Genomic DNA, 27,750 nt, shown 5'->3' on the forward strand with positions numbered 1-27,750 from the left:
ATGGATGGATGGATGGACAGATGGATGGATGGATGGACGGATTGATAGATGGATGGATGGATGGACGGATTGATAGATGGATGGATGGATGGATGGATGGACGGATGGATGGATAATGACTCAAGCAGCTTCTTTCCTTCACCTCTTTCCTCCATTTCCCCCCCTCCATTACCTTCCATTTCGAAACCCAACCTTTGAACATATCTTGTGTGTCATTCACCACTCAGCACTTTTTTACCATCTCCATGATTACCCTTTAAGCTATGATGTTTTCAAATCACACACAGGGTGTTTTTCTTTCTCCTTTCTGCTGTTGATTTTAGAAAAGAGCCTGTCTCTAATGACTTTTCTCATTCAGCGAATCCCTTTTACAGTATGTCATTTCAAAGGCAGCCTCACAGGAAATTGAGCACACACCCACGTCAATGTATTTCTCTCCAGCGTTGCAATGAGTCAGGGTCACACAGACATCCACAATTGTACACACATATGATTGCAAATGTCCACACATGCATAAACAATGTACAAGTAGAAATGTTCCCAGACTTTCAGGGGAACTGCACTCTGTGTTCTTCAAAGCAAACCTCTGCTCATACATCATTAAGTGAGTCTGGGTGTTATTATGGAGAAGATGCAGTGTATTAGATGGCCTGGCAGATTGTGTCAGGGGCTGCAATCCTATCAGGATGGATAATAAAAAGACACTTAATCTAGCCAGTTCCCTACAGTCCTTTTTGCACATAGAATAGAAATTCCTGACGTCCGCTCTGCGGTCTAACCGTCCTTGTCAAATTCTCTTCCTCCCTCCGTCCCATCCTAAAATATAAGAGCAATAATTACGACTTAATCTCCTCAATCTCCGCCTTCATCCTGCAAAATGTTTCCCACCAAGGCATAGAGTTATAGCCCAGCAACGTAAAATATGTTTATTACCTCTTTTGCAACGCTGTTATGTGCCATAAAAATAGATGCCCATGCCAGTATGCACGGCTGGGTGATGACTAGCTAGTTTATGAGAGTCTTGGCTCATCGGGGGACCTGGGATGAGAGGCTGGAGGTTGTCGAGTCAGCACCCTGTCCTTCGCCTGGCGAGCATCCGTCATGATAAACTGGCACAACATACGTAAAAACATCCAATCTGTCACCTTTTAGAAAGTCATCGAGTCCCGGACGTGTCTCTACGTACAGTCTGCCCATTCTACTCTTTTTCTGTTCGAGGATGAGCTCAGTCAGGATATTGAAGAGCATAATGCTGGCTCACTGCCTGTCATAGTTTGTCAACATTTGAGGCACTTTGGTAATGCTCTTTCCCCGTACGAAATCAATTATAAATTCACATTTGTCCCACTCTGTCTGTCTTTACAGTGGAGAATAACCCATGCCAGACCAACCCGTGTCTCCATGGAGGGAGCTGCCTGCAGGAGGGGGATGGCTATAGCTGCTACTGTCCTCAGGGCTACTCTGGAGAGAGCTGCGAGATCGGTGAGTCACTGCGGGGTCGGGGCTGAGCGGGGAGAGGTCAGAGGTCAGCAGCTGAACACAGATGCTGTGTCGCTGTGGAATAAGGGGAAGCGAGACATGCATATGTTGGCATAACATTTACCAGATGTACTCGACTGTGCAGTGAATTCTAGATAAAGCAACAGCTAGTTCCCTTTGTGGGTTTTCTTTCCTTGTTTGTGCTGAACTCTGGATTCAATGCTCTCAAAGCCAAGATGAGTTTTCCTGTCAGGCCCAGTGGTTTTGGTTGAAGCTCCCCGACTGAAAGTGAACTGGGAATATCCGTATGCGTCAAGTCAGCCAGTTGTGACAGAGGTTGCTGAATCCTTGTTATATGTGCTCAGCTGTGTGTGAGAGTGTGTGAGTGTGTGTGTGTGTGTGTGTGTGTGTGTGTGTTTCTGTGTGTGTGCATGTTTTCCCCTTCTGCCCCAGGAGTAGTTGGCAGCTCATCTTTCCTCTCAGCTGTGTGAAGGGAGAATGGGTCTGTCAGAAAATGGCTGTGCACTGTTTTTGTTGTGTGCGTGTGTCTGTGTGTGTGTGTGTGTGTGTGTGTGTGTGGCAAAGAGACGCAAGGACACATTGGCCACAAAGGAGCCATGATCAGGATCAGTGAAGGATGTTGCCGCTGATTAAAGTGCTGAAGAAAAATTGTAAAATAAAGTAGATGTGGCATTGGCAGAACATATCAAAGTGACTTTCTTAGTTACGAGACTTTAAGAAATTCAGCAACATAAACCCTAGGGTGTCATTGAGCTGTAACACATCGCAGTTGGTTCAAAGTTGTTGTTGTTGTTGTTGTTGACGGCGTTCAGTCTGGAACATTGATTCGTTGTCCAGGCCAAAGAACCATGGGTTGAATTGAAGTAAATATTAGATGACGTGCTCAAGCGACCCTCTTTTGTGGTGTAATTTGGAACCATTGGAAATGTAGTCTCACATTTTTGGCTTTCAAAGCTTCTCTTCGGCAGTTGTCTTTTTTCCAAAGCTTGTTTTGAGCACTGAGCTCCATCTGCTCTATCTAAGGCCTTGCAGAAAATCAAAGGCCATTCCTGTTTTTAAATGTGAACAGTTATTATACAGATGCACCATCAGAATTCCATATCCTGGATGTCTTGAAATAAAAATGACCAGAATAAATGTTATACCTTTTGCTAGTCCCGACTTCTCGAACTCTGCGAGATCCATATTCATGTGTAGGCAGAACAAAGGCCAAGCTGAGGTTTTAAGGGTCAATGCTTTTGGAGAAAGGTCATAGATCAGGGGTCAGGGGTCATATGGGACATTTTGTCCTGGGTCTGATTATCAATAACCTTCAATTATTTTAGCAAATAGTACATTTTATGCAGCATTAAGGTGTGCCTGTGCATTTAAACCATTGGCGATCAATCAACATTCTGCCAGGGGATCAATAACTTGTGACAAATGTATGTAAACTGCATCAATTACACACACATGTAGTTTCTAATGAATCACTGCAGTCGATGTGGTTTGGGTTTGTTATTGAGACCTAATGCGATGAGAATAAATTAGGACATTTAAGCCTTACATAACGTCCACACGGTTCCGTCGCGTGCTTCAACGGAGATGCTTCCCATTCACTTTGAATGGGGTGACGTCAAGCTTTGCCGAACTGCATTGTGGTTCCGTCGCGTCGCTTTGCCTCCGTTGCTCACTTCGAAAGTTGAGAAAAGTTCAACTTTTCAAGCGGCGACGGAAGCGCCAGCCAATCAAATCATATGCCAGTACAAGCTCTAGCCAATCAAACCGCGTGCTTGTGTGTCCGGGGGCGGGAGATGAATATGATTGGTCGTTGGTCGCGCACCAGACACGCCCACCGCTAAGCTTCAACGCGATGGAACCGCGTGGACGCACCGTTAATGTCGGGAGGAAAGCACATTCATAAAATATTTGTTATTTACACATTACTTCTGTGCTTACGTCTCTGCTTACGTCTCTGTCCTCCAGCTCTTTTTCTCCTAGGAGTGTTTAATTGCCTTTCCCAGTGTTACTAAAGTGTTGAAGTTGATTATGTTGCTAACAGCTGCATATCTGATGTTTCTACGGCCATAGACAAAAAGGTTAATTGCTTATTACAGAAAATGCTTGACCACAATTTAACCAACTTAACACAGTGCTGTGCGATACGGTGCCTTCATTTATTTTTGTTTAATTGTACATCTACAGCTTCTATTTCTCCTGGTCATTATTCATGGTTGACCCATCTTATTGAAGGTCACATTCATTCTCCTTAGGTGCCTAACGAGTGTAGATGCATACATCACAGCCACGTTATAGCCTATAGAGACGCAAATAAAGTAATATCTTCTGTTCTGCTTCTGCTCTTCACATAAAATTGTTATTTAGTAAGAAATTAGGCAGTGGCACTACCGATGCAACACACCTAAAAGGCTGTCTCCAGGACTTCGCTTGTAGCTGCAATTATTTGGGTAGAAGCGTTTTAGGGAGCTGCATTATTGATGGCCTGTGTTTCTACTGCAGTTCTCTGGTTAATATTTATGAGGGAAAGAGAGAGAGCGCGGGAGAAAAGCTGTGGACGTTTCAGTGTTGGCTCTACAGATCCTCTAGATTCTCATCTTAAGAGTCCTTTGCTTCATCTGTATTCCTTACCTGATCTAAATTGATTCAGGGATGTCAGTTAAGACACATAGACAATAACGTCTAACACAATTCTTTGAAATCTAAGCTTTAGGTTTTGATATATCATTAATCAGCAGAATTGTTTGTTAAAGTCTAGATAGTGCTGCAGGATGTGTGATTAATGAGGCACTATACAGCCTGTCAGTTTGATGGCCATGTGCTGAGATACAATAATGAATTATATTCTCTTTTCCCAGAAGCTGAAATGAACATTTGTTCACAGATATGAGAGAATAAAGTATAGCCCAGAATAGAGATGTAAACACCTCTGGGGGGGTTGTTATCTTCTAGTCATTATGTTGAGATAAAATAACCAAATCTAAAGACATCTAAATGTCTGTGATCATTCTTGTTGTTTACACCAACAAAAAAGGAAGTAGCAAAAGTCGGCCCTGTTGCCATGGGAATATATATTTGTATGGGTATGTATTCTCTCATTATAATGGGACGACTGACAATGTGATCATTTGAATAAGGACATAGAGTTTGGTTACGTCATGTACTTCCTGTGTGGGAGTCCTGGGCCTTCAAGTGTACTGAAGATCAATCAAGCTACAGTATGCAACACACTTACTATCTGTGATGCATCATTGAACAAATCCACCAGATGTTGTATTCTACAAAATAAGACAGATCATACTGTTCAGTGTACAAGTACAAATGGCATGTAAACATAAGAAAAAAGGCATTTTATAGACTGTATCATTTATCTCTGACTCTCGAATGAGAAATACACATGCACTACATAATTTAAATGACTGTTTTACATTAAAATAGACCAAATGAACTTAAAATGAGGGATATAATGCCATTTATTTATGGGAAAAACTACTTGGTAATGAAAGTAACAATACATTAATATTCTCAGTATGAAAATCGTGATAGTAATGATAAAAACAGGTACATTATAACCAGAGATGGGGTCGTTACTACAAAAAAGTAATAGATTACATATTACATATTACTTTAAAAAAAAGTGATATATTACACTACTTCGTTGCTCTCTACATAAAGTAACTTGTTACTTTACTCGTTACTTTACTCGCAGGGCCGGCCCACCCCTCCCTACAGGCAGATCACGCAGACTGCTAAAGTTTCAAATGTTCTCTTTAGTTCAGTCGCATAAGACTGATCCAGATAGCTCTGACTATGGCTGTCCTCTGTCTCCTGCTATCTGTATTTTGCGCAGTATATCTCTGAACGATGCGATGGTGATTCCACTGTGTAAATGGGCAACATTTTCTCTACTATGAAGGATGCTACAAGCCTGTCCATCTCTGCTTTGGTTACCGGTAATTGTTGCTGCTTCGGAGTCGTCGGCGGCGCACTCACAACATCCTCACTCTGGGTTCGGGGGTCCTTAGCTATTAGCTTCACCTTAGCATGTGTTCTTTGCAGGTGTTTGTTGAGGTTTGACGTGGTGTTTGCAGCAGTGGATAACAGTTACTTTGTAACGCGTTACACCCAACTCTGATTATAACTTAATAATTAATAATAAATAACAAAAGTAATTGCAGCAGAGCTTCAATGCTAAGCAAAGTGCAAAAAAAGAAGAAAAAGCCTCAGCTAGTTGAATAGTGAAGTCAATAGAGTTCAATTTCTCTTTAAATATTTAGGAAGCTGGTTTTTCTGATATCTATAGGTAGGGTGTTGTGCTCTATAGTTTTGGGACATCATTGACAAAGGCTGCTTCTCCGATTTTTGCTCGGCTGTTGCTGAAAAAATCCCAAAGCAGATGATCGCAATGTTCTTGAAGGCAAACAGTGAAAACAAAGGAGTGAGCAATAGAGCTTAGTCCCAAAGATTAAGGCCTTTTTTTTATAAGAAGGAAAACCTTAGAATCAATTGTAAATGTTACAGGAAGCCCGAGCACAACATCCTGCCCGACATGCCCTCTGTTCTCGGTTCTGGGTTTTCGCCTGCAGCAGAATTTTAAATGAGCTGCCATGTTTAAATTCTGTCGGCCTTGTTTTCTTTTGTGGATCTTTAAAAATCAAATGTCATTCTTGTTGACAGCAGCAGCTATTTTTGTTTAGTTCAAATGCAGTTTGTTGTGGAGGAAATACATTAACCTGTCGCTGAAGACGGGTCATCAAATCTCCGTGATTCATAGCGGAGCAGAAGTTAGGGAAATAATTTCTGTTGGACGGCTGATTGTTCTTCAGAACGACCTGAAGCCCCATCAGTCATTCAGCAGAGAGAGAGGGAGTGAGCAGGCAGGTAAATCACTTTCTGTGAGACATTCAAATGCATCTGGACCAACCAACAAGAAGAGACAGACACATTAATGCATCGTTTTCTTTTTGGCAATCCGCAACAGATTCCAAACAAATAGCTGGGAGACACGTGTTTTTTTTATTAAAAATGCAGAATACGTAGTGAGGTCAAGGTGGTAAGTGCTCCTCTTCACAGGAGGAAATTACTCTTATCGCACTCTCTCATCCTGTCTTTCAACCGCGTGTCCCTCGTCCTCTCCATCTATCTTCCTCAGGGACCTGTGTGGATTCTCCTCCATTTTCTACGTCGTTATCATCTTGAGTTAGAGGACATAAAACTACCCGAGCTGCCATTTCTTTTTCCATGTTGTTCTCTTACTCATACATGTATTGCCTTTATAAACAACACTTACTGTAGAGTGCAGGTGGGCATAACACAACACATCTGAAAAAGGCAGAGACACCTACTCTGTCCTATCAGAACGTAACAAACTACATTCAGGCAGATTCACAGGTGGTTCGAATAACTCCCAGGTCAATTTCAGCCAAATAAATTGAATAGCAACATCTCCTATCTGTGCACACAGAAATGTCCTCAAGTTTATTTTCTGCTCGACACGGAGCACACCTGATGCCTTTTTTATATTATTATTATTTTGCACCTCCCCTCTCTCTGGCCTCATTTCCAATCATGTGATAAGATCTGAGTTCTCTCTCCCACTTCTCACCTCTCTCCTTCCTCGTGCGATACACATTTTTTATAGGAAAATGTATGCATTTATTTCTCTGACCACGTCTTCCTTTCTCTATCATTTTCTTTGTCTCGCTTCAATCATTTTTTTATTCTCCTTTCATGTTCAGTCCATCTCCGTGCCCTTCTCTCTCCCCCTCCTCACCCTGTTTGGTAAGACCGACAGCACAGCACTGTAGTGAAATTGCTCCGCAGTGCAGATATTGGGGTGAAAACAAGCCTGTAGCCCCCCAGCATTTCTCCTAAATAACACATTTCATTTCCTGCCACACTTCCTCTCTCACCCACAACCCCTAACCTCTCTCCCTCACTTTCTCTCCACGGCTCCCTCCTTCCCTCTGTATCTCCCTCTTGCTCTGTATTTTCCTGTCAAAGGCCAATACAATTATTCATACAGAAATGCCTCTGTACTCATGCATAAAATGAAACTTTTTCAAGCTCACACGCTCACTCACCTGCATACTCGAATTGCCAAATAGGCTCACAAGGGTGTGCACGAAAAATATTCTCCGTTAACCTTTTTTTTTTTGTGTTGACTCTTCCTCTCACACAGATCCAGCCTCCCACACACACCTGTCTGGGCCAGTCTTATATAAAACCAATATCTACCCGAGAACATATGAAGATCTAATGCATTACTCATGTTTGAAGAGGCCAAGAGAAACGCTCCTGCTGGGCTTCTGTATTAACTAATTCATCCTCTGGGACCCTCTCCTCACATCAGCTCACATGATTGAGCTTGAAAGATTCATGAGGTTGCGGCTATTAATATCATTGGCCCCTAACCCACCTCACCAGTGTGTCCACAGATCGGAGAGATGAGGTCAAGGGGATAGAATGAGAAGGACAAGATTATGGATGAGGATAATGGTGCTTTTCGAACATTTGTCCTCCAAAATCATGTCGTTTTAGGCAGAAAGGGAAAATGCTATGCTGAGAGCTAGACATATTTATGTACAAATAAACAGACTTATAGCCAAACAAGTTGTAAAAAAGATGCAGATGATAAATTTGCAGTGAGTTGCAAGGATATGTGGAGAAAGACGGATGGAAAGGGCCAGTGCTGCCTTGCTGCACCACACAGGACATCACATTCAGTCCTTCATTAATGATGGAATGGATTTATGAGTTTGGCTCCAAGTCCTCCAAGTTCAAGTGCTTACGTCAATACAGTCTAGAGTTTTACTGCTCTTTCTTGGCTTTTAATTTGCAATATGAGATTCAATGCTAGACACAAGGTGAAAGAATGCAGCCTTAGAATGATGAATAATGTGATGAAGACCTGCTCACATATGGTACAACAGCACATACTCTACAAAGACAGTGGGGGTAAATACAGGAAATAGCAATTCTGGTATATTTTGGCAAATAATCTGTTCCCTTTTCTCTGTAATAAACCTCCTGGGACCCAGAGGTTTTGTGACAATATAAATATTCTTGTTTGTGTAGTGAAAAAATACTTCTCCTCATAATCTTGAATATATTTAACTTAAGTGTAAACTTTGTTTTGCTAGTCATTTAAATGTTCAGCTGCAGCAGCTCATTCCAATTTAAAAATGTAGAAACATGAGATGTTTGTTATGTAGATAAACGTATAGTTATTTTTTAATTTTCCCAAAATGTGCTTATTTACTTTCTTTCTGTTAGTCAGACAATTCTGTCAATAACAAAACAACAAAGCTCTATGGTACAAAATATGCCCCAATTAACAAAGGTGTATCTCATTTGTTTAAGCAATGCAAACACAGATTTGTAGAAACACCACGTTGCAGATTTTATATTTAATTAAGTGTAACTTTTTGTGTAATATTCTGCTTTTCTAAACAATTAGAACGACATGATTATATAACAACATAGCGCAGTGACTCTGTTAACCCATGCAAGAGGTCTGCTTTGAGGCGGAGTATGTGTCTTTGGTGAGATTGATGACCAGCAGTTTGTCACAGTTTGTCGGCAGCTGAGGAGCTCTTAAAGGGCGATGATTGGCTGGCTCAGCCCGTATTCACATGCCTCATTAATTCATCAACGCCATCGTATTCCTCAATCAACATTATGATTGGCTGTGCCCTCCCCCACCACAGAAGATACCACCAGCATTACTGCAATGCTGCCAATACTAGCAGGATAATTTAATCTAACTCAAACTGTGATACATAGACACAACCACATAGTCAAAACTGGTCAACATAGACAAATGGACTCATAGAAATATACAAATTCAGACACAACACAAAGATGTAACATTCAGCTAACCTACACATGGATGCAACCTCAAGTACCTGCAGCTGTGTACAAGTGTGTAGTTATACTCTATACAACACTGTATAAGAAATGGGTGGACTGTATCATTTCCCCGTACTTAATCAGCGTGGTTACTCCTTCCTCTCCAAAATCCTGGGGACAATGAGAAACAAAGGACATACTGCCTGCAGAGTTGAATGAGAATGCACTGCAGGGTGGGTGTGTGTGTGTGTGTGTGTGTGTGTGTGTGTGTGTGTGTGTGTGTGTGTGTGTGTGTGTGTGTGTGTGTGTGTGTGTGTGTGTGTGTGTGTGTGTGTGTGTGTGTGTGTGTGTGTGTGTGTGTGTGTGTGTGTGTGGTGTGTGTGTGTGTGTGTGTGTGTGTGTGTGTGTGTGTGTGTGTGTGTGTGTGTGTGTGTGTGTGTGTGTGTGTGTGTGTGTGTGTGTGTGTGTGTGTGTGTGTGTGTGTGTTGCATGCAGTATCTTGTTGGTATAAACACACCTGCAGATTAATGAGCTGCTGGCCAAGTTGCCAGGACTCACCTCTCGCTCTTTATCTTTCCCTCTCTCTCTCTCTCGCTAACACACATGTTTCATCTTTGTTTTCCCAATCTCCCACACACACACACACATTCACACACCTGCCACCTTGAGTTGCTTCATCTTTACTTCTCTTCTTTGTAATTGAGTCTTCAGCTGAAGTATTGGCTGCAGTTAATGAATATGCATGTGTGTGTCTGATATGTGTTTGGTTTAGCTCAGCCCGTGTGTGTGTGTGTGTGTGTCTGTGTTTCTGTGTGTGTGTGTATCGTGCTGGATGGATTGAGGCAATGACTGTGTATACACTGGGTGACAAGTGAAGCATATAAAAGGCTGGCCACGTAGAAAGCAGAGCAAATTGATTTCCCATGAAGAGAGGGAACAGGGTTTTACACATGGGGGCCTTATCAGTGTTCTCGAAACACTCACACAACAAACCACACATACAGACACACTAACACCTGCACACTGGGACAAATATCATCTGGTATAAATCTGGATCACATAATGCTACATTCACATGAGTGGCATAAAAACACATGCAACAATGCACACACATGTTCTAGCTCTAATGGTCCTGTGCCCCTTTAGAGGCATCCTGTGGAGTTTTGGACCACTGCTAGCATGACCAGTATTTTATTTTATAAGTGTCCATGTTTTGTTTTCTGCATGCTATCAAACACAACTCACGTCTTGCTGTTGTTTTCACCCCATTCCACACATCAACAGTTGATTTGTGATAACGTGCCAACAACCATTTGCATTTGACACTGAAGAAGAAAAATGCTCGCTAGCAAACATAGATTCAAACGATGCTTAAATGCACTGAGAATGTAAAGTTAGCTTAGATTAACTCGAGCAGCTACAGTGCAGAGCTTTCAACGAAAAGGGTCAAAACATTTATAACATGAATTACCAGCAGTTACAACAATCTTAATTAGCAGATCTATCCATAAATATTCAATTATAACACTCAATTTGAGTTTGACTTGTATCTGACTCACTCACTTAAATAAAAAATTAACATAATTATATCAGAACTTGTTATCTGTAGTCTACAAATGCTATTATTGTCTAATAATTGCTATAACAATCAAAGGTCTTCATCAAGTGAATCAGCCCTCAAATAAACATCATCCCATTTATTTGAAAGCCTAATACGTCCTCTTTCAGAAACGTAAATTGACCAAATGTTCTTCCTTTTGCATGATGCTCTTAAAGGATGAATGGACATTACATTACATGTCACTTGTTAGACGCTTTTATCCAAAGCGACATACATACTCAATACTGAATACTGTGGGCAATCCCCACAGGAGCAATTTGGGGTGAAGTGTCTTGCCCAGGGACACAACGACATGCTGACTGCAGTGGGGTTTGAACCTGTGACCCCCTGATCCCCATACCAAGGCTCTATCCACTGCGCCACACTCAAAGAAGTCTAACCACATGTACACAGTCGATACATTTACAACAGCATGTACACATACTGTACACACTCAAGTGAACTACCCATACCAAAACAGTACAAAGTCATTTCATATTTTTCCTTTCCGGTGCCGGACAGAGACTCTGAAAAAAGAGACAAGAATGTGACAAAGAGAAATGATGCAATAAAGCATGAACGAGAAAGAGACACAGAAAAGATGACTAGAAGGATAAAGCCCTTGACCAGGCCTGAGTATGATTGACTGTCAAACACAAATTATCTTAAAAGAAAATAGAAAACTAAATCTTTCCTTAGATATACCAGAGGCCGTTTGTTTGGTTCATGAACCAGTTCTTTTCAGAAATAGATATAAAGATTCAACATCAGAGCTTCTTTAACTCAGAAACACATCCTTATATAATTTCTCTGTCAATGATTAAATGATTCTGACAGCACTAAGGAAAAAATAGATAATTCCACTCTACTATTTCCTCTTTATGTATGTCAGAAATAGCGACAGCAGGCAGAGAATAGCCTGTCATTCACCCCTCTGGGGAACTGCTCTACTTTAAAAGTAGAAGATATTGTATTTTTAAGTGTGTACGCTCACAGAAGTAAGAACCAAAAGATAAGAAAGAAGGAAATGGAGTAGGGAGAATGGAAGGATTAATGGTCAAAGTTAAGGAAAGGTGGAAAGGTAACGGAGAAAGGACACGAAGAAAGAACCCAGGTGGAAAGGAATAGAGAGTGAAGGAAGGACATTTTAAAAAGCAGCATTAACAATCCCTTTTAGGAGACGTCTAGCTCCTTTAAGCTGAGTCGAGGTGTGTTAATGATCTCACCCTGGGTGTCTCAGGCAGATACAGTTATCAAAGAACAGGCCAAACCATGTAATGCCCAGAGGGAAGTGCTACTGCTAACACCAGGAGCCCTAAAGGGACACCTGCAAACCCTCCTGTCTCAAAGGAAATTAGCCTGGTGGGACCCACGGGGCAAAGGAGGATAAACCAACCATTTACACATCTCCAGAGGGAGGAAAAGGAAATAGAAGGTGTAGAGGCTCAGGAGTGCAAAGCAGAGAGGTAAGGAGGAAATATCTGGAGACACGAAGAGGAGAAATAAAGGGAAAGCATTCAAAAGCAAGGGCACGTCTACAAATGTATTCGTTATTTCCTTTTATTTGTAATTCTTCCACTATCTCCAGTTTCTTTCTGTCCCCTTTCTGTGAGGAGACAGAAATAGAGATTGAGGCAGTATGATACTGGTGGCTCTGTGGCAGCTTGCTTGGCTTCTCCTGCTCATGGCTTCTTTTTCCTGGCCTCTTCCCACACAAGATATAAACAGACACTGAATATGGAGCCAGTGAATACACGAGCAAACACACACACACACACACACGCACACACACACACACACACACACACACACACACACACACACACAGTGATTGGAGTCAAACTGTCAGAACGGAGGGCTAGCAGAGCGATGTGAGATGTTGTGACACTTTGTCTCATTACATTTTCCCAGGCTGTTATGAGTGTTGCAGTAGTGCTGTCAACCAAAGCTGGGACCTGTCTGAAACTGGGCGCACACACACCTCCAATGCATGAATACCCACATAGCAATGTTGCAATACGTGAATTAAGACAAATCTTTTGCTGTTGTTGTACAGTATGTCATATCACTGATTTATTTTGGAAATGTCTACAAGGCAGGTTTAAGGCTCACTTTGCTTGCTCCCCCTCGACACACAAAGAAATCTGGTAAACCCAGACACAATTTGGATTGTTGCCTCTCAAAACACCGTCAGGGCTCGAATATGTAACTGCGTCTGGGCCTAGCGCGCAGGTACTATATATCCCTGTTCATTCTAACATGTTGGCAAGTGGAATAGATGGAGCATTTTCTCAATATTTACCACAAACCCCCGAGTGATTTTTCCTCCAGACGCTGGATCCTTGGATAGGTTGATCAGCGTTGCACTGAGCCTTGGGCTGTACCAGAGCTGCTCTGTAGTGTGTCTGTTTCCTCTCCTCCCCGCGGATCCTGATCCCTTTATAATCAAACCCCACCCGAACACAGCTGAGGGCCCGAGACTCTACTGAATACTGCTAGGACAAACACATATCTAAATACAGACACACAGAGAAACACAAACAACTCACTTGTCCATTCAGATAAACACACACTCACAGGTGCCAGCAGAAACACAGATGTATGCTTTATGTATTGTATTTTAGAATAACACTTACTTTATGTGTTGATTCTTTGAATACTGCATTAAGTATCTTTTGTGGAAACCAGTTCTGTTCCCAGCTATCAGGGATTAAAATGATATTCCTCTCTAAAGACTTCAAGTACGTCTTGTCCTTAAAAGTTAAGACTGAAAGAGTATTCTGGTTCTTGGAAACATCAGATGATAAGACACTCCCACGTCAAGGTTCAAGCTTTCACACCTACATAAAATCCATCTGCTAATATAATGTAATAATCACAAGCTCCGGAGCAGCTGCTAAATGGACCTCAAAGCGAGGTGAGGTTTTTCTGCAAACATTTTGCAATACATATCATAGTTTGCTATTCAGTTTCTGCTATTTCTTAGGCAGAAATATCACATTGCGTATGGTGAAATGGTATCATTATGTAGGATTATGTTCTTTGTATGGCCACTGAATTCAACCCACATTCTGCCATCATCTTCATGTATCTCTGCCATGAAGAGGAACATGGACAGCAACACTCTGTAAGGCGTAATACACGCTATATACTCTAAAGATATAATATCCCTCTCCTTATTCTAAACTAACCACACAGTTATCCTGCAGGCATTATGGAACCCATGTCCTCCCTCTTTCATATCTTTTCAGTGAGTCACTTTCCAAAGCATACGTGTTGCGACCAAAGATTTGAAATGCACAAAATATGGAAGGTATTTCATTTAATTTTTTTAATAGAGTGAAAAGCTTAAAATCAACACCTGTTAGACTTTATTCTCAAACCCCCTGCGCTCGGCTGTTCCAACATTATTTTTCCTGTGATTCCTTTTTTTCTTTATCCTACCTATCATCTGTCATTGTACCTAAAAGTGTCTCTCTGTAGTGCCTCAACATTCACAGGCATACATTAAATGTGTGCTTGCAGCTGTCGATATCCATTCTGCAAATATAAACATGTTGTGCCAACACACACTCACACATGCACAAATAATACAAACATTTGTGGAGTGTGGTTAAGAAACTCTTTCTCTCCTGCACTCTTCACACACATACAATCCTAACATAAACATATATTCATATAAATCCATTAAAAAAATCGCTAATGCTGCCTTACGCACACCAGCATTAGAGTTATTGACAGAACACAACACGCTCCATTGAGTGTGCATGCTGTCTGGACGAGCAGGCGGTTCAATAGAAAGGTATCCATCTTTGTAGAGGGGCTTGGAAATGTCAATGCCCCTCAGCTAGCTAAAGGAAGTCAATCATCCAGGGTCTCGCACAATGAATGATGACAAACACAAAGAGCCTTTTAGCAAAAAGCCTTTGTGTGACAAACATTTCCATTTCAAAGCGTCCATTTTACAGGACTCCTTGTCAATTTATCTTGACATAATGTCGGCTGTGGTTTGGAGGCAATTAGGCAAATGTAGAAAGAGTGACCAGATCTGTCACTGCTGCCGGTTGATAATGGAGCAGACTGCCACCCAGTGTGTTTGCTACAGTGTGTGTTGCGCATATTGACTGATTAGAATTTTTCTTGCATGAATTTCCATTTTCTTCCATGTGACAGATGGAAAAAACGTCTTCTATTGGATTAATGTTGTCCCTTCATGCCCCCCATACGACCCTGTCAGATGTGAAGTCTCCACGTGGCATTTACTGGTTCAAAGGTTCTCTGTGTAATTGATCAGACTGCAGTTTGATCTGTACGCCTGGCATTTAGTCTACACAGAAAACTGTGCTTTTCCGGCTCTGTTAGGACAAACTGGCTGGCTTTCAAATGCCTTTGCCTACCACCTACAGAAGTTTGGATGAATCATATACAGCGTGTAATGAGATTTTCCTTTGCTCACCGTCCACCTTCTACTTGTGTTTCTGTACACATGTGCTCTCCTAATGAATCAAAACAGTTGTCTGTATTGTAACACATTTATTTCTCTCTATAACCGTTTTCTTTGTCCATTGCCTTCTTTATCTTTTCACTAGAAATAACTTTTTTTCAAAGTTGTTACCATTTTGAAGTTGCAATCACACATTTTACAGATACTTTCAGTCTTTTAGGGAGTTTTCCCTCAAATATTGAATGGCTCTTAAGAATAAAAATCAAACTTGGCACTGAATTTCTCTGCTCCCAGCACTCTTACAAAACAGTCATTAGGTTGACAAGCAAAATGGCTACAATCTTGACCTCCGATGTGGATGTTTGTAGTATTTTTGGCGTTTGAAATGGGCCGCCGGACTCTTTACTTTCTCTCCAACTCCTAAACACAGGAACAACAATCACTTGAAATCACATTCAGAATGAACATCTTAAGACTGTAGAGGAAATTGTTGCTATTTTTGTGTCAAAGGCAACAAATGCTAAGTAAAAAATACCTCAAATGCTTCTCACTTTGACATATCCTTTTATTTGATGCTGTTGGTGAATATTTATGAGCGTTTGGAGGAGAGACATTTGCAACACAACTCACTGGTTCGCATTTAAATAGTCTGTCTGAAAGAATTCATTTTATATAAGCCTTGAAGGACAGACAAGAAGACACAAATATCAGACTGTGAATGTCTTCAGTAAACTGTGCAACTAAGTAACACCATGTTCCTGTTATCAAAACACAAAAAAACTATTATTTTGAATATAGCAATAAATACAAAGCTTACAACCTGCTAAAGATCAACATCAAGCAGAGTTACCAATGATGGTCGCATGTGGAATTTCGTCCTCATTACAAGACTTATAGGTGTTTTGGTATAATCAGAAAAGTGCTTTGGTGCTTGTTTAACCTCGCCCAACAGAGATGTCTGTACTGACACATCCTGGAGTAAACTTCTCCATATCTGCAGCAAATGAGATGTTATAGCACTGGAGGTCAGCATTAACACCACTTCACGGGGGAATTTGCCACTGTTTATGTGGCTGTCCAATCAGTGTTGCAAGTAAATGTAGTTTACTGTAGCATGCATTCCTCAACGCGTACCATCTTGATTAAGAAAGTCCGGTTCTTCTGCTCAAAGAGTGCCTACATGTACCAGAATGCATTGCTTCTAGCTTCTGACGCCTGGAGGGTCCCCGTCCGCCATATATACATCCTCTCTTTTATAGTATTCTCTGGCTTGTATAAAAGTCAAAAGTCAAAGTCAACAGAGAAAGTGTACAGACAGAGAGATCGAAATGACGTTTCCAACAATCCCGAATACAAAAATAAAATTATACAATACACAGATATGTATACAAATATGTATAAAATATGTATATCCTATATACACAATCAACAGACACATTTATATCCAAAACACTGTCAAATATATCCTCATCTACAACAATCTCTGCACTCATTTTGGGATGCCATTCAAGCATTTAGAAAAGGTCTGTTTTTTAGCCGCATCTCATGTGCATCCCCTGGTTACCTAGATAAATCCAAGCTGAAACAGCCGGTGGTTCTTTAATCCCTCCAACTACGCCACTGTCACATCCGATGAAGGTGTTGGGAGCAGGAAGAACAACACATTTTTGCAGCTGTCAACTCCACTTTGTTGTTCAATAAAGCCCGCACTGAGCAAATGATATCTTCAGTCATCAACATTTACAACTGATTGGACATCCACATAAACAGCGGCTAATGTTCCCCAAGTCCTCAGTTATATCTACAACATTGAATAATAAAATTAACCACAATCAAATATTAAACACTTTCTGTTGTTATGATTTAATATATTAATATGACTCTCTTGAAGTGTTTGAAGTTAACTAAAAAGTGAGTGTTTGTGTTCCCCCATCACTCATAGTAGAATCCGATAAAGAAAATCACATTTTCAGAATGTATTGATTTGTTTATTTAAAGGTGGGGTAGGTAATTTTGAAGAAACCAGCTCGAGTGCACTAGAATTTGAAAATACACAGCTGGAAAAAATCTGCCACTTCCTTACAGAGCCATGACCAATGACCAATGACCAATGAGGGCACGAGATAAGTTTGTGCCCCGATGGAAGGCTGACAGGCAGGTAGGCCATCCAGTTATTTTAGCCTGGCCGGCTAAAATGATTGGTCGTGCTTTTTACAGTACTACGGCTTCCACAGATGACATTTTTGTATGGATTTTTTGTCAAAGCACTTCAGATATTCATTGCTATCGGGATGTTAAGAGCATTCCATGGAATATAACAAAAAGTATATCTCGAGCCGGTTTCTCAAACTTACTTACCCCACCTTTAACTTGGTGTAACTTCAAAGAAAATGTCTTCATTTGATCAACCTAAGGCTCAGAATCTCAAATCTCAACCAGTCTGATTCTACTCAGTTGCAATCCTCAATACGAGGAATTTGTGTTGTGAGAAATGACCGAAAGGCTTCAGATCCTTTGAGTGGTGCTTTTATGTTGTCGTTTGTGTTTAAAGGGGGGTTTTAATGAATCCATAGACCTCTCAGGATTCTCTAATCTCACTAAGAGCCCTGATATTTGATGTCAGCCTTTTGAATCTTTACAAATCAGACGCTTTTTGTTGGTTGATCAAGCCTCATTATTTATTTACTTCCTCATTGGTGGAAGGAAAATAGAATCGACTGTTTATAATGTGTAGTTGGTATTGTTTTTGTCTTGTTGGCAGAGTTTCTCCTTTTCAAGATCTGTTTCCCATTGCCAGCAGAAAGTTACAGTCTGGGATTTTAACCTTTTTCTGGTTGTATAAACCATGCCATTCTTTTTATAGCAGAGTTACTAGACCACTAAAATAATATACCATGTTTTAATGCACGCCGGTCCTTGGCTGAAATATGGATTCCTCTCTCCAAGGCGTTATTACCCTCCGAGTGGACTCTCCCCCTGGCTAAACCCGCAAGGATTCATAGCCATGAAATTGCTGATTGCAGTTGAGGTCTCATTTATAAAACGGCTAAAGAAGCTGTTTACTTTTTATTTGGCCTGAGCATTTACAAACGCTGAGGCCGGGGCATAAAATGAAAGCATAAATCCCACTGTGAAAAGAGCCTCTAGAGGTGGCAAAGCCAGGAACAGAAGGACGAGAGAGTCAGGGAGGACGGGAAGGTGATGAAGTTGATCTTGAGGTAGACTAAGCAGGTAAAAGGCGTTTTAAACTGATATATTGAACTGACAAATAATCCTAAAATGGAAATGGGTTGAGGCTGACCCAGGGCTTTTTCTCTCCCAAAATGTAGTTTGCTCCATCTTTTTCTCTCTGTCCCCTTTCAATTATTCATTCCCTGGTTTCGACACATGCCTGCAGTAAGCCTCCAGATATTCTGTCTACTGACACCACCCTCCGTTTGTCTAGCTGCCGTCTTACTATCCTCCCTCGTATTTCTCAATCTGAATTTCCCCCTCCTCCGACCTCACCCTCATCATCTATTCTCAGAAGTACACAGAGAGGCGGGGATGAACAACTAGAGCTGGTTCCATATTTATCCTGCAATCAAACATTCCCATCAAAACATCATCATTTTTCAATCAGCAGTGAACCACATTTAATCCTCAATTTCATGTTTGTATCAACTCTGCCATTATGTTAGTCACCTCGACTGCTCACATTTATTTACTGCCTCTCCTGACAGATTGAAATGAAAAATGCTGGCTTAAAGAAAAGATGGTAGCGTCGCTTGTGTTTTAGCTGCGCCCAGCAATTACCACAGTGGCTGGCACCTGTTTATCCCTCCATCCATTTAGCTGCCAGCAGATAAGTGGAGCACAGCTCTCCTCGACTCTCTTGAGACTTTCCTTGTGCCCAGGCCTGATTTTGTTGTACTGGGGAACGGGCCAGAGACTCACAACCACACACACACACACACATAGAAATGCACAAGTACAGTCACGCAAACACACACTCTGCCACCTGCTGTTAGATGGTTCTTTCATTAAGCCGAGTTGGACGGGTTGAACATTGAGAGGGTTTTAAGTGGACAGGCCTGCTGCGCTCTGGCCCTCTTCGCTCTGTTTGAGTTGAGGTGAGGTTGACACCGACAGACACCAAGAATCAGTGTTTTGTCACGGCCATATAGTACACAGTTTTAACAATATCATCAGGTATTTACTGTAGATTTAGCATGAACATGAATTCCTACTCCACACAAAAATGTTAAGCTTGATGTCACTTTATTGGGATGTATAAGCGGCATACTGTTTGTGGAGTGATCAACACATATCCTGCAGAAGAGTGTACTCAGGTTCAATCTGATTTGTACATGTGTATGTGTGAACAGGATTCTCTAACATCAACAGTTTACAAGGAGGTTAAACAACAAAGTGTGATGTGGAAATGTAAAACCTTTTAGAGCACATACACTGTGAATGGACTTTTTATTATTGTAGGAGACATTGGAAGTTCAGTGGTTGATGAAATAAGCAATGTTTGGATATACATTCTTTATGACATGTAAACCTTTATGTTGTAAAATAGCCAAACTGTTATTTTATATCTTCAAACATGTCTGACTTGGATATGGTTTATTTTCTCAGGACTTTTTACTGCAACTTCATCCTTATTTAAGTTTGATGCTTGTGTCAAATCACGACATCTCCATGACAATATTCCAGAACAACTTTGTTTTCAGACCTACATCCACACAAGGAGTAAACATTTCTGATGCTAATCCTTAAAGTTTGTCAAATTTGGACCAAGAAATGTAAAGAGTTAGCCATTTGTTATCATTAAAGCTTTCAGGTATTAGCTCTCAGCTGGAAAGGCACAATTTATAATCAAGACATGGTTTCAAATATGCTCAAAAGCTGCTTATGCATATCTGTATTGCAATTTTCTTGTTACCTCAATACTGACATGCACATCATTTGAATATGTTTGCAATAAGATAATATATGTTGTTGCAGATGCATCAGCCCAGGCAATTGACTGATCTAGTTTAAGTGTTCATCATCTGTATATCTATCTGCATTAAGACAGTATACAGTAACGGTGCGTCCACACAGCTGCGTTAAAAAAATCTTCCAACGCTTCTGCCCATTCACTTTGAATGGGGTGACGTCACTTTGCCTCACTTTTCGCCAAACTGCATTGTGGGAAGCAGAGCGGAGCTTTCCAGGCATCTCAGGCTTCAAAAGTTGAGCAATGTTCAACCTTTGAAGCTTCTGAAGCTTTCGGTGGAAGCGTCAGCCAATCAAATGATATGCCAGTACAAGCTCTAGCCAATCAAACCGCTGCTTGTGTCTCAGGGGCGGGAGATTCACGTGATTTGTTGTTGGTCGAGCTTCAGACACGCCCGCCGGCAAGCTTTTTCCAAAGCCGCTGTGTGGACGGGCCGTAAGCCTACCGCGACTAAATCTGAAGCTATTATTAGTTCCTCATGTGTTTATCCCTTGTTTCCACAGTATAATGTTTTTCGAGGACAGCCATCTAATTGGTTGAGAGTAAAAAGAGCTATTATCAAGCTACTTGTGTTTGGTCATTAAGGATAAGATTGGTATTTATTGACCACCTTTGTGCTTGAATTTTCCTCAATTTGACGAGATGAAGGTCTGTGAACCCCAGCTGCCACTGTCTACAGATGGTTTCACTATATTGGTTGCTATAACAGATTATGTCCACATGCCCACTGTGGCCCCTCTAATAGCCGATGTTCAGAGGTGTACTTTATTGACCCCAGTGCTCCTAAAATCCAGGGGCTTCCACCACTCCTTATAGTGCTGCAGTGCTTAATGAGGCCAGATGCTGGCTCATATTACCCCCTGTAGTTGTTTCTGAACAGCTGTACTGGCAACCTGCTCATCTGGTTCCTGGTGTAGAGGGAGGGGGGGGATATTTGCAGCATCTATCGTTCATCATACATGCTATATTAATGATATTTCCTCAAACGTTCACTCAGGGATCTGTATAATCATATTTATTACGGATATTTTGGGGTTATATCATTCTCGATCTGCACTGGAAATACTTAAAGCTACACATGTGGTTTTGAATGTATTGTGTACTTAAACATTATATTCCACACATTATTTTCTACAAAAAACATAGAAGAAAATGCCTGCCCTCCCTGCTATAACTACTTGTTATGTCATCACTCCTGGACTCCAGCAGGCGGTTTAATTACCCCAGACGGGTTTCTATCACTTGATGCCTGGTTGGACTAAAATACAGCTTTTTGTCCTTTAACTTCAACATCACACCATTTAACACCATTAAGCGAGCGTGGCCTCTCTTCACTGCAGAGCACCTTTTAGAGAGTGGGGCCAATTGTTTTGTGGCGGTTAACTGTCACAATTAGCTAATAATCCTGTAGAGTAATGTCTTCACTTAGTGGTGACTGCTGGGTCTCAGTGGTGAATTGAAACGTTAATGATCTAAAATAACATTATGTCACGCTGTAATAAAAAAAATATGATTTCAACAGCTTACGTGACTGGCATAGAACACCTATTGCAGTTTCTTATAAATATTCATCTTTAGGCAATTCTCCTATCATTAAAGGTAGGGTAGGTAAGTTTGAGAAACTGGCTCGAGATCGCTAGAATTTGAAAATACACAACCGGAGAAAATCTGCCACTTCCTTACAGAGCCCCTCCTCCAACACACACGAACGCGCACATGACCAATGAGGGCACGAGATAAGTTTGTGCACAGATGGAAGGCTGACAGGCAGGTAGGCCATCCAGTTACTTTAGCTGGGCCGGCTAAAATGATTGGTCGTACTTTTTACAGTATTACGGCTTCCACAGATGACTTTTTTTTATGGATTTTTTGTCAAAGCACTTAAGATATTCATTGCTATCGGGATGTTAAGAGCATTCCATGGAATATAACAAAAAGTGTATCTCGAGCCGGTTTCTCAAACTTACCTACCCCACCTTTAATGTTGCAGACTGTCAACAACCATTTACTCATCTCCAAACTTTTGGATCCCTTAACAAAGATCCCTTAGTCACGCATCACAGCAAGATTAAAGGTCGTCACCAGCGATTTGACATCTAACTTTTTCAAAGTTGAGGGACTCAAAAGAGACAGATTTAGAATAAATCAAATGAGTATCCTGAATTTTTGTCCCTAGGATAAATCACGTTGGATCATTACATTCCCATAATGCAATCCAACAGCATCTTTTATCAGACCCTCTCTGCCTCTACTTCGTAATGCAGACTGACTGTCGTAAAAAAGTCTGGAGCCTAAACTCAGCCCCCTGTTAGATGTCAGATCATCTGCCTTCAAACTGATTTTTGAAGTGTGTGTGACTCAATTGCTGCCCCTGCTGTGTAGTTATATTCCCTATTTATATGAGTCAGACAGAGAATTAAACATGGATTTGCAACGATACACTAAACCAATACAAATGCCATCTTGTTGTGACTCCTCTGGCTGGGTCTGTACCTCCTGCATCAAATCCAGCCTTTTAATATCAGCCAGCCCAAAGCAGAGCAGCAGCAATGGAGCTGTCACACTGTTTTATCCAAACAGACTCCTCCGCCCCAAACTGTGTGCCTGCAAAGCCCCTGTAATCCAACCCTGAAACTTGCCAGCTTCCCAAAGTCTTTACATCACCTCTCCCCTTGTTTTCATTACATCTCCTTCACTCTGTGTTTTTTTTAGCATTTCCTTCCCTGCATCTTTCGTCACTTCCGACCTTCTCCTGCCACCCCCGTCTTGTTTCACTCCACCTCTGCTCCAATGACCTCTTGCCAAGGCCCCAGGGACTCACCGAGATGTTGTGATGGCAGAGGATTGTGGGATGCCAGCTGCAGTTTTAATGATTTTACCCCTCGGCACAGATCAGCTCGAGAAATACAGTTACCATTTTTCAACTGAATGAGAACTCTCACCCCTGCAACGCCTCTGCAAAATATGTGTGTGTGATTGTTTGTGTGAGTGTGTACATTATGCGCACAGACATTGAGACTTGATTTGGTCATTGCGAAGCTTGAAGACGTCATCTGTCTGCTTGCATTGTTTGGTCGCTTATGCACGTATTACAATGGATTTGCACACAGTTTGCACACAACTCGTTGTGCATGAATGTGTTGTTGGTAGAAGATCCAACTGATGGATCACGTCTCTCTAACCTCCATGTCTCTCGGTCTTTCTACCCTCCACCCCTCTCCGTCAATTTGCTCTTTCAGCTCAGGTTTAGAAAACTGCAGCACGTCCTGCCAACACATTGCTATTAGCATCATGCGCTTCAGTGCATCCCAAACCTCTCACTGATGAAGTTCAATCAATTCCCTTTAATTATACCTTTCTCAAAAACACCTCTAATCTGTCCAGAAGTTTGATCTCCCAGGGTTCAGTAAAAACTGTTGCAGGTAGTTTGTAAAGTACCTGTTGGAAAGTGCTTTTGCTGTGTGTGAATGTGTGTTGCATCAACCTGACTCAACCCGTATCTCCCCCCCCCCTCCCCCCTCTTTTCTCTCCCTCCAGACATTGATGACTGCCAGTCTAACCCATGCCAGAATGGAGGAACCTGCATCGATGAGATCAACTCCTTTGTGTGTCTTTGTCTGCCCAGCTACGGTGGAGCGACTTGTGAGAAAGGTAACAATTTGCATTAAAACTCTGCTCTCTCATCAATAACAACATAGGGGAGTGTGTTTTGTGAGAGCAGACAACTGTGCAAATAGAAAAAATGGGTGTAGATAAGAAGCAAGGTGATAATAGAAGTAGCAGGCAGAAGATAAAGAGGGTGATGAGCAGTTAAAGAAGAACGAGGAGGTGACACATTAAGAGAAAGATGATGCTATAAGAGCAAGATGTGGAGACAGAGTTAGAGAGAGAACAACAGGGTTAATGGAGACGGAGTAGGCGGTGGAGGTGGGAGGAAGAGGATCTGAATGTAGACAAAGAGGAGGAAGAGGAGGAGGGAAGCCCTTTGGAATAATGTATCAATTTCTGTACACGACACCTGCGACCAGCTGGTGTCTTTTCTCATTACGGGAACTCCCCTGTGAGACGGGCGCTAGCAGGGAAGCTGCTCACAAACTGCATGTTACATCAATGAGGGAAACCAACAGCTGCTGTATACATTAGGGTTGATTATTTAAAGTGGACCTATCATGCTATATTTGAAAAATATAGTGTATGACCATACCTATATAAGGCATATTTATACTTTTTTTTTTTCAAAATACCAAACAGATTATGCATTTTAGCCATGCCTCATTTTGCTCAATTTGAAAAATGTTAGCTCTGTTTTTGCAAGGGCTGATTCTGTGAGAACAGCACCATCTACTGGCCTGGCATATGTACTACAGCGTCTCCAGCACTTTCGAACGGCAATGGCCGTGGCTGTCTCCTCCTGATTGGTGGAGTTGGCCCAATAGCCGTAGCGCCACCGTCCTGACGTCAGGACAGTGTTCAAATCTGGATCAGTTTTTATCAGATCCGTTGCAGCCCCTTTTTTAGAGATTTGGGTATGGAGGAAAATAGAGAGGGTTGTGTTTTCTGACACTTCCCTGGAACACCGGGGGACACATATTCATGTATAAAAGACGTACAAAAGTGCATTTTGCATGATAGGTCCCCTTTAAGTTTTTGCACAATTTGATGTGAAAAATAGATTGGAGAGATATGGAAGAAGTGCACATGAGCTGCCTTTTACAGTATGTGCCAGATTATGTGAGGAAATGGCTAATCTACAAACAACCAATAGCAAATAAGGTATATTAACAATCCAATTTGTATCCAAATTATTGTTTTTTTTACTATAATTTGTGGCCTTTTTAGATTTTAATTATACAAATGAATTGCAGGATATACAAATTAATTTATATTATAAGTGTAAAGGGATACTTTGGGAATTGAATACAAGTGAGTTTGGAGCTTGCTTTCCAACTAACAATTCTGAATAATGCAAAACCGCAACATCTCTTGAAATACAAGAATTAAAATAGCACAATTAAAAATGTATGAATGAAAAGTCGGAGGGGCAAAGAGAGTGTGAGAATAGCAAAGGAGAAATGTTTAATAGATGGTTGAGAGAACAGGGAATAGACATTTAGGAATCTGCTCTGAGATATATAAAAGCAACTGTATCTCTACTGGTCTAGCGTGACCTCCGACCTCGACTCTCAGAAGAGTTGTAACTTTGAATATCTTTCTTTATATGTGTCTGGCTCAGATTTTTACGGCTCTTCTGTGGTCTGAGAGACTCGGGGCAGAACAATCGATGGAGAAAGAAGAAATAAAAGAGAGAGTAAACCGAGCTAAGCCAGAGAGAAGCGGCAGACAGACCTTCTAAATGTTGTAGAAACTACAGTAGTGTTTGGCAGGCCACAAATGAACTTTTCACTTTGCCTCGTTTGTGCAGGCTTATTGTAGTAGTTGGCAAACCATCAATCATTTCAATTCTACTTTCAGCACCTCAACACAACCCTTAGTGTGTGGTATGTTCTAGTAATTCATACACAGGCATTCACACACAAACATCAGCTACCGACTGGTGATATGTCACCCTTGTGCTTTTTCTCGTTTATTTAATCTCCTTCAGTTTATATGAATGCACTAGCAACTTTCTCTGGACCTCACTAAAGGTTGGTAGATAAATATGAGAAGTCACAAGAGGATTAAGTGGTTGAAGAGAGGAAAAGTCCACCAACTTTAATGAAGTAAATAGCTCGAATGGCCCTCTAATCTAACAGTATTCCACATACTTGTTAACTCTTACTGTAGTTGCCCTTTTTGATCGTGGAAATGTAACTTCAGTAAGTCTTACTTGTAATTTCCCCGGGGTCATGGCTTCCTTTTTTAATATTTATGCCCCTCCTGTGGTGTAGATCATACACAAACAAGAAAGTGAAAAAGCCACAGAGACTTTACAGTACATGGATTTTTATGTTGTGCTGTTTACAACTGTGCCTCACGGCGTGTTATAATAAATATACAGCTTCTTTAAATCAAGGCAGATCATTAAATACTTTATCTGCTGTGTCTCACAAGTTTGGATTTTCATTCTCGAGTATTGCACACCCCTATATACTGATTCTCCCCTCCTCTCCTCTCCTCTCCTTTCCAAACCCACAAATAGGCACGTACATAAGTACATCTCCATCCAGAGTGCCTTTGATTTGACATGCACTGGAGCTGCGGTACGTTTCCTCTCCTGTGGCGCCGCTGCCTTAATGCCTGATTGGGAGCAGCAGGTCTGATTGTGTAAATCGGAATTCTCTGTTTTCCCATAGCTTTATCTCTCGCTGCTCGACGCTTGCAGAAATATAGGAAACAGCTGTGAAAAGTACAATTTGCATTAGGCGTTGCTCTGCCAGTTCGTTGTGATCTCAGTTAGATATCCAGAGGGGGGTCTGAACCGCGACATGAACGCTGGAAATGAACTCATTCGTTCCACCGAGGCTCCATCTATTTAAATGTCATCCAATTGGTCCCTGTCTCAGTGAAGTGGTCCGGCTCTCTCCGGAGGTGGAGAGTGTTTAGAGGCTGAATAGATTCGATGGCTATTTATTTTTTTATTTTTTGCCATTTCTGCTTTATTTAATAGTGAGAGAGAAAGGATGAAAGAGAGGGGGCATCTTTGGTAATGGCTTTAATGGCGCACACTCTGCCCTATTAGCTACCAGGACAGCCTTCACTGACTGTGTGTGTAATATAGATTCTCCCCTGAGGGATAAAGATGTAAACATACACGTCCGCAAGTAAGACCATCAAACAAAGCCATGTGATTACAGTAACTCAAATCATTTGCATTGCAGCTGGCATTATTTTAGTTGTTCCTGCAGAAAATCTGAGCGAGAAAACTGTTTCATTTTATGTGCAAGGTGTTTCTTAGTTCTACTCAACTACTGAATATGTTTGTAATGTTCCCTGGCCATTTGCCAATGCTGGCTTCAAAGGAAGTCTTCAATAAATTGCAGGTAGCAGAATACACTAATAGTTCACTTTGTTTTTGTATCAGTCTGTTGTTTACACCCAATATAATTCCTTCAAAACACATATGATATGAGTTTTTATGCTTGGTCTTTATTTGCTAGATTATCTTTTACAATGCTCTTAATGCAGATAAAGGACACCAAAACCATTGTTAGTCTAAAAAATAAATAAAAAACAAAGGTTAAGAGAATGCCGTTGTGACGTTAAAATAAAGACGTATAGGCATTGAAGGTGCTTTGAGTGGTAAAATAAATATATAGAGGATAGAAATGATGGCACAACAGCAATTTGATTATGTGCCTTAGGAGAAAATTGTTTACAGTACATGACATATAACAGCCACAATAATTCAATAATGGTCACTTTTTGCATGTT

General features: G+C 41.2%; 1 protein-coding gene across 1 annotated transcript in view; it reads left to right on the forward strand.

Moving 5' to 3' along the window:
• ncanb (neurocan b) overlaps positions 1–27,750 on the forward strand; it is a 134,265-nt gene that overhangs the window by 76,438 nt on the left and 30,077 nt on the right. The window contains exons 10-11 of the mRNA XM_034147910.1: positions 1,366–1,482; positions 23,917–24,030. Coding sequence (XP_034003801.1) covers positions 1,366–1,482; positions 23,917–24,030 — 231 coding nt within the window. The remainder of the gene's footprint in view (positions 1–1,365; positions 1,483–23,916; positions 24,031–27,750) is intronic.

The sequence above is a fragment of the Trematomus bernacchii genome, unplaced genomic scaffold (genome assembly GCF_902827165.1).
Source record: "Trematomus bernacchii unplaced genomic scaffold, fTreBer1.1, whole genome shotgun sequence".
NCBI classification, from domain to species: Eukaryota; Metazoa; Chordata; class Actinopteri; order Perciformes; family Nototheniidae; genus Trematomus; species Trematomus bernacchii.